This window comes from Physella acuta, unplaced genomic scaffold, assembly GCF_028476545.2.
Source record: "Physella acuta isolate Inbredline_101_S28 unplaced genomic scaffold, ASM2847654v3 ptg001414l, whole genome shotgun sequence".
In the NCBI taxonomy this organism is placed as follows: Eukaryota; Metazoa; Mollusca; class Gastropoda; family Physidae; genus Physella; species Physella acuta.
In genome coordinates, this window is record NW_026732929.1 from 328,273 (window position 1) to 339,873 (window position 11,601).

General features: G+C 38.9%; 2 protein-coding genes across 3 annotated transcripts; both read right to left on the minus strand.

Moving 5' to 3' along the window:
- Nucleotides 1–690: 690 nt before the first annotated feature.
- Nucleotides 691–11,601, minus strand: LOC131927542 (uncharacterized). Of its 2 annotated transcripts, none has more exons than XM_059283248.1 (6): nucleotides 11,462–11,601; nucleotides 10,508–10,733; nucleotides 9,804–9,821; nucleotides 4,946–5,157; nucleotides 4,460–4,592; nucleotides 691–1,959 (listed from the first exon to the last, which is right to left on the minus strand). In XM_059283248.1, the coding sequence occupies exons 2-6, from the start codon at nucleotides 10,731–10,733 to the stop codon at nucleotides 716–718; spliced, it is 1,833 nt and encodes a 610-aa protein (XP_059139231.1). In that variant the 5' UTR covers nucleotides 11,462–11,601; the 3' UTR covers nucleotides 691–715. The 2 variants fall into 2 exon arrangements, with proteins under 2 accessions (XP_059139231.1, XP_059139230.1); XM_059283247.1 differs by having other exon boundaries at nucleotides 10,508–10,736.
- On the minus strand, nucleotides 8,176–9,266 carry LOC131927543 (methyl-CpG-binding domain protein 2-like). The gene is given in 3 exon segments (XM_059283249.1): nucleotides 8,176–8,501; nucleotides 8,721–9,031; nucleotides 9,033–9,266. Coding segments are annotated over 3 exon segments (732 nt in total). The 3' UTR covers nucleotides 8,176–8,314.

The following is an 11,601-nucleotide window of genomic DNA, read 5'->3' on the forward strand; positions in this document are numbered from 1 at the left end:
GAAATGTGATTGTTTATGTATTGTGAAGACTGCAGTGAATTTAATGACGTACATGCAACGTTGTTGATGTGTATTTGAAATTTGAATTTTTATGTATTGTAAACATTGTTGTTGATGTCTATATGAAACTTGAAATGTGAATTTAATTTATTGTGAACGACGCTGTGATTTTACTTGAACCATGAACCATGAACCATTCAATTATATAATTATCTAGTTGAACCATGAACCATGAACCATTCAATTATATAATTATCTAGTTGAACCATGAACCATGAACCATTCAATTATATAATTATCTAGTTGAACCATGAACCATCAATTAAAAAACCAAAAACTATCTAGTTGAAACAGGGGCGTAGCGAGGGGGGGGGGGGGGGCGGGGGGTGCGGACCGCACCGGGTGACACCATTTAGGGGGGTGACACCAAGGCAAAAAATAGCAAAATATACAGAGAAAAACTCGAGGGGGGGGTGCAAATCGAAAGTTTGAGGGGGGGGGGGGGTGCACATCGAAAATTTGAAAGTTTGTCCCTGGGAAGGGTCTCTATGCCTCTGGGGGGGGGGATGACACCATTAAGTGTCGCACCGGGTGACACCCGACCTCGCTACGCCACTGAGTTGAAACCAATGTACTGATACTCGGACAAACTGTCTTTGTTCTTGAATTTTACAAGTTTTTATTGCAAGCTTTTAGAAAAAAAATGTGGGGATTACTAGGCGTGAATGGTAGGGGAGGAAAGGGGGTTGTAGCTAGGTGGGTAGGTGTAGCTAGGGAAAGGTTGACTATAGCTGGCTGGGGGCTTAGGGGCTGTATAGCTGGGATATGGGCTTGGAGCAGGGCTAGGATACTGGGCAGGGGCGTAGCTAGCTGGGGGCTTGGGAGCAGTATAGCTGGGATATGGACTTGGAGCAGGGCTAGGATATTGGGCTGGGGCGTAGCTAGCAGGGGGCTTTGGAGCAGTATAGCTGGGATATGGGCTTGGAGCAGGGCTAGGATATTGGGCAGGGGCGTAGCTAGCTGGAGGCTTTGGAGCAGTATAGCTGGGATATGGGCTTGGTGCAGGGCTAGGATACTGGGCAGGGGCGTAGCTAGCTGGAGGCTTTGGAGCAGTGTAGCTGGGAAATGGGCTTGGAGCAGGGCTAGGATATTGGGCAGGGGCGTAGCTAGCTGGAGGCTTTGGAGCAGTATAGCTGGGATATGGACTTGGAGCAGGGCTAGGATATTGGGCTGGGGCGTAGCTAGCAGGGGGCTTTGGAGCAGTATAGCTGGGATATGGGCTTGGAGCAGGGCTAGGATACTGGGCAGGGGCGTAGCTAGCTGGAGGCTTTGGAGCAGTATAGCTGGGATATGGGCTTGGTACAGGGCTAGGATACTGGGCAGGGGCGTAGCTAGCTGGGGGCTTTGGAGCAGTATAGCTGGGATATGGGCTTGGTGCAGGGCTAGGATACTGGGCAGGGGCGTAACTAGTTGGAGGCTTTGGAGCAGTATAGCTGGGATATGGGCTTGGTGCAGGGCTAGGATATTGGGCAGGGGCGTAGCTAGCTGGAGGCTTTGGAGCAGTATAGCTGGGATATGGGCTTGGAGCAGGGCTAGGATATTGCGCAGGGGCGTAGCTAGCTGGGGGCTTGGGAGCAGTGTAGCTGGGATATGGGCTTGGAGCAGGGCTAGGATACTGGGCTGTGGCGTAGCTAGCTGGGGGCTTGGGAGCAGTGTAGCTGGGATATGGGCTTGGAGCAGGGCTAGGATATTGGGTGGGGGCGTAGCTTGGAGGAGCTGCCACGTAGCCTGGAGCCGGATTATAAACAGCAGCTTTGGGCGTGGCGTCAGGGTTGTACTGGTAGTAGTTTTTATCCTCGTAGGGTTGGCTGGGCTTGTCGTAGCTGGTTGGCGGGATGTATCTGGTTTCTTCCTTCGGTTTCTCTGAGTAGCCTTCAGCTGACGAATGCAGAACCAAATCTGTGAAGTTGACAGTAAATAGTGTTAACAAAAATAGTAAATAGTGTTAACAAAAATAGTAAATAGTGTTAACAAAAATAGTAAATAGTGTTAACAAAAATAGTAAATAGTGTTAATAAAAATAGTAAATAGTGTTAACAAAAATAGTAAATACTGTTAAGAGAAAAGTAAATAGTATTAACAAACAAGTAAATAGTGTAAACAAAAAAGTAATATTTTTAACACAAAAAATAATCGTATTAAAAAAGAAAATAGTTTAAAAAAAAAAGAAATTAAAAAATTCATAAAAAACGTGATGGCGCAGCTATTGAACGTACGTGATGGCGCAGCTATTGAACGTGATGACGCGTGTGGTGTGGTTGGCTAGACATGCCTACTAATTCGGTCCAAATTTTAATTAATTCATAAAAAATTAATTAGGCATCCAATTAAGTCAAATTTAATTTCAGATTGCATTGTCTTCATGTCTTAACCCACGTGTCAAATGTGAATCGTATCGGTCAAGTAGAAGTTTCCGAATTTTCACTCCTGCGTTTTGATCTAGACTGACGACAGAGCGACGACAGAGGAAGTGAGTTAAATAAAAGCTTGTAAAAAAAATTCATAAAAAACGTTTTAATAACAAGCTTTTATGTAATAATGCACTAAAAAGTAGAAAATAAATTATAGACTACTATTTAAATAACTATAAAGAAAAGCGTGTGTCACTTTAGTATCTATTGGATACCTTTACTAATGTTAAGGAAGACACCCACGCTTTTCTTTATAGTTATTTAAATAGTAGTCTATAATTTACTAGGCATGCTGCCCAGCTTCGCTTAGGCTTTCGAAAACATTGAGAATTTGCATGCTTAATTAATTCGCCTGAGGGTCGGTCTACGACCTCAAGAGTTATGAAGAGGTTTAATCCGTGGACATTTTTTTTCGATTTATAGCTCATATAAGGTACCGGTCAGTCGAGGTCAGTTTTGACCCCCTCATCGTAGACTTTTCGGCCAACCGGCCCCCGTGTTCTGTCGCCCCAAGGCAAGATCCTGCCAAATTTGAAGCGCCTGCGGCGCCGGGAAGTGCCCTATCGGACACCCGACAATCTAGATCTAGATCTAGATTCCTAAAAGAATTTTTTTTTAAGTTTAGCCCGAGCATAATAAAAATAAATACATTAACCAAGTTGACTTGGTGTGTCTCGAACCCGCACCACCTGCGTGGTTTAATGTACACTAACATCTTCGCTATTTAGGCAGATGACGTCAATAGTTAATGTATAACCAATAGTGACGTCACAGTTTTATGCGTTCTTTTTCACATATATTAATGCTTTTCCGGTTGCATAAATAATACTGTTTCTCTACATTCGAATACGCCTTAAATTTTTATTTTTCTTCTTTAAATAAAATTGTGGTTATACATTTAAAACATCTAACATATTATTTTCAACAAAAGTCCGTAAAAAATTCTCGATATATCGCTGCCGATTCTGACGTGATGTCCGGCGAAAATTTTTTGCGGACAGAGAAAGAGAGAGAGAGAGAGAGAGATGTGCGCACATTGGGCTTTTATAAATTAGGATTTTCTACTTTTTAGTGCATTATTACATAAAAGCTTGTTATTAAAACGTTTTTTATGAATTTTTTTTCAGTACATTACATGTTTTATTTACAATAGAGTTACATGACTAAAAACCATTGCGCGCCTACTGAACATCACGTTCAGTAAGCGCGCAATGGTTTTTGAACGCAGCCATTGAACGTGATGGCGCAGCTATTGAAGGTGATGACGCGTGTGGTGTGGTTGGCTAGACATGCCTACTAATTCGGTCAAAATTTGTATTAATTCATAAAAAATTAATTAGGCATCCAATTAAGTCAAATTTAGTTTCAGATTGCATTGTCTTCATGTCTTGACCCACTTGCCAACTGTGAATCGTATCGGTCAAGTAGAACTGTCCGAATTTTCACTCCAGCGTTTCGATCTAGACTGACGACTTACGACTGGCAACTGACGACTGGCGACAGACAGAGGAAGTGAGTTAAATAAAAGCTTGTAAAAATAGGCCTACTGTTAACAAAAAAGGTAAATACTGTTAAGAAAAAAGTAAATAATGTTTACAAAAATGCAAAGTCTTAATGAAAAAAAGTAATCGTTTTAACAAAATAAAAAGTAAATGGTGTCTAGAAAAACGTAAATAGTGTTAACAAAAAAGTTTTAAAATGTCAATAAAAGAAGTAAATACAACCTGCTTTTTAAAATACCAACATTAGCCTAACGTTTAAAAAACATAACTCCATAAGGTGAGTATAGCGAAGATAAATAAAATGTAATCAAGTTTCCAATTAGGTAAGTCTTGCATGTGGAACAAATGGGACTAAGGACGTAGGCATGTAGTATATACAGGTAACCCGATTGTGAATTAGACTTTTAGATTATCTCAGGTGCATTAAAGTATTCGGCCAATGAAGTTTATGTACGTGAAATTAAAACTGTTTCCATGGGTACTCACTTCTCACGGAGTAGTCAAGCGGATTGCTGGCACTGCAGGCGATCCACTGGACCGTAACGGAGTAGGGGGAGAGGGGGTAGCCCCCGCTCACGGCGATGGAGAAGCCGTATGACGTCACATTGATGGCCTCCACCTGTGAAGTAGATTATGGCATATGACATCCTCACATATAATCAGCACATGGAATCAAAATATGTCATGAACACATGACATCACCACATGACATCAATTATTGAAACCAATACATGACACCAACATATAACACATAACACCACTAAATGACATTAATTCTTGAAACCAAGACATGACCCCAACACACCAACACATGACACCTGGACATAACACCACCACATGACATCACCACATGACATCAATTCTTGAAACCAAGACATGACACCAAGACATGACACCAACACATAACACCAACACATAACACCAACTCTGACACCAAACCATGACAGCCCACACCACCACACCTGACCTCACCTGAACTGACCCCAGCAGCATCTGCCCCAGGCCCTTGATGCCCACTGTGACGACGGGCAGACCGTAGAGCCTCTCCACGGGGAAGTACACCCTGCGGCTCAGGTAGTTCCCGTAGGAGCCGTAACTGCCCAGAGCCGAGCAGAGACACAGCAGGAAGGACAGCCCATCTAGGCTGAGAGAGCAGATCTCTATCTTCTCCACACCTGTCACACCTGGGATTAGGGAAATCTATTAGTTACACCTGGAATTAGTGAAACATGTTTTAATCACACCTGGGATTAGTGAAATCTTAGTTACACCTGGGATTAGTGAAATATTTTTAGTTACACCTGGGATTTGTGAAATCTATTAGTTACACCTGGGATTAATGAACTTTTTTTAGTTTCACCTGGAATTAGTAAAATCTATTAGTTACACCTGAGATTAATGACATATTTTTGGTTACACCTGGAATTAGTGAAATATTTTTTAGTTACACATGGGATTAGTGAAATCTCTTTTAATTGGGAACCGGAAATTTTCCCGAATGACCCTTACCCAAAAGCCATTTTCCAAATGGACACTTGCCCGAATGCGACAAAAGCCCGAGTTGACGATTGCCCAAATGTGACAAATGCCCGAAAACCACTTTTTATTTGTCGCATTTGGAAAAGTGTCAATTCGGGAAAATGTCCTTTGGGCTAACGACATTCGGGCAAGTGACTTTCGAGAAAACGTCCGGCTCCCGTCTTTTTCACATGTACTTTCATTCATTATACATAATACAAAACGTCTTATTACAATTTTATTTTAAACCTGAAAAATGTGTAATTAAAAGGCGATTCAACGCTCTGTTAAATAGAAGTTGTTTTTTTTTTGGTGGGGTGGGTTGAGGGGTATGGGCTTATCACTAGAGCTGAACTAAATTTAGGATTAGGAAAAATCATAATATAAATATTATAAGGAGCCTGGATGTTATGTAGCGTACAATGAGACACATCAAATCAAACATTCTTCATTTTCTTTCATCTAGCCTATATCTGTAGCAGACCTCCAACATTTTTAAAAATAAATGTATTTTAAACATTTAAAATAATAATAATAATAATAATAATAATAATAATAATAATAATTTATTTTGTAATTTAATACAGTTTCAAAGACAAGATCCTATATATTATATAGTAAGTAAATGAAGGAACTAGAATGGCATGATAAATAGACCAAATTGGGAGGAGATATATAACTTTGTTACTTATGACATTTTTTTTTAAAATAATTTTATTTAAATTAAATTGTTTTTTTCCAGATATATTATAATTTACAACGTCAGTTTTCCTTGCAACGTTTGTTTTACTATTACAGTTTTTATTATAGGCTTGTGAGGACTGATACAGATTTACAATAATAATTCTTATTTCTGACATGTACATTCATTATTACAGATGGTTTACTTTTACATAATATTAAACCTAAAAAACAAATATGTAATTAAATTGTGATTCAACGGATTCTTTATTATCGGTGTGGTGGGTTAAGGGGATTCGCTTATAAGTAGAGCTGAATTAAATTTGGGATTAAATAAAAATAAGTTTATATAAATGTTGTAAGCAGATAAATAAAAAGTACTAAAAAATGCACTTAAAACGTTTAAATAATAAGCTTTTAAGTAATAGTGAACTAAAACGGAGAAAATTAATGATTTTCTTTTGTCATTGGGTCTTGACCCACGTGCCGAATATCAGAGAAATTGATCGGTCTAAAGTGCCCCATATTTCGCTGTCCTGATTCGATCGAGCTACCCCCCCCCCCCCCCCCCCATGCCTACGCCACTGGCCTATTATATTTTAAATGTGTCGGATATTAAACTATTTAGTTATTTCTTTGCTTTGTCACTAATATCGTTCAACGTGTAGTAAAGCATATTGCGTTTTGATCAATGCTATTTTATAAAATATTTTTCTCGAACATGAATAACATTAAAAATATATAGGCCTATATTTCACGAGTAACGGGTAGCGGCGGTTAGTAATTACATAAAATGTTGTTATTAAAACTTTTTTGGCAATCTTTTTTTCAGTACTTTAAATAATTACTTTCTCGTATGTACGAAGTATAGAGAAAGTATTGTAATCGTGCACAAAATCAACATGAAATTTTGACAGTTTTCACCGTTTTACTCCTCAGTCCTTCATCACATCCGGAGTAAAGAGGACTTATTTTAATCAGGCAAAAATTATAAATACAAATATATAAACATTTTGGCGTTTTATGCGTTATCGAGTCGTAAAAACTGGACTTTGCAATTCTGCCCGTTGTCTGTGTGTGTGTGTGTCTGTGTGTAAACACGATAACTTGAGTACCGTTACAGCTAGGTTGATGAAATTTCATATATAAGTATTTTATCAGAATCGTAGATCCGTATCAACTTTTGAGCAATTTCCGATAACCGCAAGTGGTACTTTTTTTTACTATGAATTTTTAAAAAGCCTATAACTTGAGTACTATTTCAGATAGATAAATGAAATTTCACGTGTAAGTAAAAGATCTAATTCACTACCTGCTATCAAATTTTGAGTAATTTCCGTTAATTGAAAGTACTAATTTATGCTATTTCCGATTTCTCAAAAAAACGAATGTAAATTTATAAATTACAAATAATATTCGGCACTATTATGCACGTTTTATTTTGCGTTCACAGGTGGGCAATTCTTTTTTCTACGATATTTTATTCTATTTTACAAAGTTTAAGTATTTAAAATGGATTAAAATTCATGTCTATATCCTGAGTTCCCATCCCCCTTTTTTTATAAAAGAATATTCGAGAAAGTTTAGGGGAGATCGCTCCGGGTTTATTTTTAATTTACAATAGAGTTGCATGACTAAAAACTGTGGCGCACCAAATAAACTCAAGAACGCGCGTTTGTAGTGAGGAATAGTTGGATAAGACTGCCTACTAATTTGAGAAAATTTTAAATTAATCTATAAAAATTAAGTCAAATTTAATGTCCAATATTGCATTGTCTTCAAGCTTGACCCACGCGCCAACTTTGAAACAAATCTGTCAGAAGTAGCCACAATTTGCATGACCGTTTTAAACTATGATGACAATTAGACATGACTGACGACAGAGGAAGAGAGTGATAGATTTAATAAAAGAATTCTTAGTTTTTTTTTGTTTTTTTTAAAATCCATTACAACAAATTTCAGATCTCTTTAACTCTTTAAATACTGAACTTGTTACTTTGTTACTTCATTTAGTAAACATAATGAATAAGCCTTTTAACATAGGATTAAATAAATACAATTGACCAGTTTCACTTGAACTGGCTATGTCAAACAATGTTTTTGTAAATTTACCAAGACATACAAGAAAATCTTTAAAGACCATTACTCTAAGGACTGAATCATATCTTGAAGTCTACGTCGAGCTAGCTGAACACGTTGTTCTTGTCTATGGATGTCATCAGATGATACCAAAACCTGCTGAATGTGGGGTTGCTGAGTGTCCATGTTGATGCTTGGATTCTTCATGATGGCTTGTTTGCTGGCACCCTGCCCAACAACAGCAGAGTTTCTTCCAGGCATCTCTTCGGGGGGGGCTAAGCCCCCCCCCCCCCCCGAGAAATTTTTACCGCCCCCCTCCGAACGAAACGAATTTTATATAATTTATATAGAAAATATATACTTTTAACAGTGTCCGCCCCCCCCCCCCCGAAGAAAGTCTACCGCCCCCCCCCCCCCCCCCACGAAAATTTCAAGTGCCCCCCCGGAGAAAAAAGTCTGGAAGAAACACTGAACAACAGGTCCTGTGTTTATATGTAACGCTGCAGAAATACTCTGTAAAACATTCTCTGTGGACAGCTCTGGACCAACACTCTGCATTTGTTTGGGTAGTTCCATAGATGGTATAACTTCTTCACTACTGTCACAAGCATGAAGACCGTGGAGACGTTTTTCCCAAAATATCTGCTTGGGCTGGTCCCAAATTCCATGCTTGAGTTCACCTTTAGATTTACTCTCTTGTCTGTTCCTTATAACTGTGACAGGTTGTTTGAAAATGGAAGCTGTTTGTCTAATAGGTAGTACAAGACTGGCATCATGGCGCAACACCTCTAACAAAATCATAGGAGGAACCTTTTCTACAAGCACTGTACACTGCACGTCCAGTACGGAAATCAAATGCACTTAAATCAAGGGCTTCACCAAGAATTCTGGCTAACTGTGGTTTACTCCGAATCTTTTTACCATCTGGCGTGAAATAATAAACATCTGTTTTTCCGGCAGATAAACCCGACTGTCTTACAACTTCTTCCCTTTTCCACCCCGGAGGCAGGGCCATGTTTAGGAATTAATTCTTAGTGAGTTTAAAAATATTTGGTGCTTATTACTGATTAATCATAAATGCTAAACAACATACATATCTGAACTTATTTTTGTAAAGTGGTATGGAAATCTAAGGGGTTCTAATTTTATATTATTATTACTTTTAAAAAACGTGTTTTATTTTTGAAGCATATTTTAATTACATTTGTTTTGTTATAAACTGTTGTAATAATTTCTTTTACTAATATTAGATATAGTTCTAAACACAGTTATATTAAAATTTAATTAGATTTGAAAAACGTATTATGAATTAATTCCCTTGAAATATGTTTTTAGAACGATGGGAGGCAACAACAACGGCTAAACTAATAATTGTTTTTCATTCTTTTATACTTAGAAAATATCTCAGCGGACACCCTCGCAGCGACAGTTTCTTGTTTTAAAACGTGAGTTTTTAGCCAGAACATAAACTCATTAAAAGTAATGATAATGTACAACAAGGATGGAAACTTCTGGAAATATATAAAAATCAAATAGAATGAAATCTACTTACATGACCGTCTTGAAATATCTGAAAAAAGATTTTAAAAACAGATGGTTATCGCATATTGTTATCTGTGGTAGACACGCGTGTATGTGTGTGTATGGGTGTGTGTGTGTGTGTGTGATTCGAACAAATCTCGAAGTCAGGCAAAGCGCGCACTGGATGGCCAGTAGCCAAATGGCCAATATCACTACCCATTGACCGGCCAACGTGCATAGTGTTCCTTGATTTCAGGCATTGGCCGGACAGTTCGCAAACCGATCTCACAAGACTGACCACCCCAACTGTCTCACAAGACTGACCACCCCACCTGTCTCACAAGACTGACCCCCCACCCCCACCTGTCTCACAAGACTGACCACCCCACCTGTCTCACAAGACTGACCACCCCACCTGTCTCACAAGACTGACCAGCTGTCTCACAAAACTGACCACCCCACCTGTCTCACAAGACTGACCACCCCACCTGTCTCACAAGACTGACCACCCCCACCCCACCTGTCTCACAAGACTGACCACCACACCTGTCTCACAAGACTGACCACCCCACCTGTCTCACAAGACTGACCACCCCACCTGTCTCACAAGACTGAACCACCACACCTGTCTCACAAGACTGACCACCCCACCTGTCTCACAAGACTGCCCCCCCACCTGTCTGACAAGACTGACCCCCCTCCCCCTCACTTTTCTCACAAGACTGACCACCCTACCTCCAATCTTCACCTCCAGCCCCACGTAGTCCTCAAGTAGCTGGTCCTTGTAGCTGTCGAACACCTTGCTGTCAGCTGTAGCAGGGTCGGCGTCGGGTTCCTCAGCGGCGTACCCGTCGTTGGGGTTGGCCAGTCTGGTACCGTCAGGTTGGGTGTAGACCTCATCAGACGCCACAAGATGCAGGAGACCCGCGACAACAACACTCATCAGAATCAACGGCTTCATCTTCTGGGCATACACACAAATATATGACGTCATTTGATAAGGATATAAAAACAATTTGTATTGTTTTCTTTAGGATCAAAAGTGCCTATTGCGTTGCGCATGGGAGAAAAAATCTTTTAAAAATACACAAGCAAACGTAAATGAATTCTTCATTTAATTTTGTATCGTATTAAATTAAAAAAAAAACAACATATTGTTGGCCTTTCCAATTCCAGTGGCGTAACGATCTAGGTTTCATCCTTGCGCTAACTCTATATGTTAGATCTCCCCTCTTTTTTATCTATAAAAAAATCGTGTATTTTTTCTTTGATGTCATTTCTACCCCCTTATATATTTCTTAATTTAAATTTATAAACTCTACATTGTCAGTAATGCATTAATAATTTAAGTTGGTGTCACCATCTTGCCCTATTCGGTAATATCCGATGTAGCTCGCAAGACGTCTCCACCTTGTGACGTTAATAATTTTATTCAAGAAAAAACACTTGATACATTGTACTTGTGAATGGGTTACTGTATACAAATGTTACTTTAACATTAACGGATATACCGACATAGTAAAAAAATACTAAGTCTTGTAATTTAACAGATTTTCAAAGTATTATTTAATTTAAAACTACCTATTAAACCTTTGCATTATTTTACAAATATCTTCTCAGCTTCTTCAGTAAATCAAAAGAAGAACAATCTATAGAGTAAAACTGTAAATTAAGAATAACACGGCATACCTTTTATCAATGTTAAAATCGTTGCCTCAGTTACCCACTTGTCTATTTCCGTATACCGGAAGTGTGGTATATGTCTCAACACTTAATGAGACCAATGTTTGTATGAACAGAATCGCTGAAACTATTTCTTTAAAGTCTTG

Bases quoted from the DNA above. Each gene is read 5' to 3' on its own strand.
- LOC131927542 (XM_059283248.1), bottom strand. From the start codon at position 10,733: ATGAAGCCGTTGATTCTGATGAGTGTTGTTGTCGCGGGTCTCCTGCAT. The intron at 4,593-4,945 runs GTGAGGTCAGGT...TCTACTTCACAG, and splicing joins TGCTGCTGGGGTCAGTTCAG to GTGGAGGCCATCAATGTGAC. The intron at 1,960-4,459 runs GTGAGTACCCAT...TCAACTTCACAG, and splicing joins GCTTGACTACTCCGTGAGAA to ATTTGGTTCTGCATTCGTCA.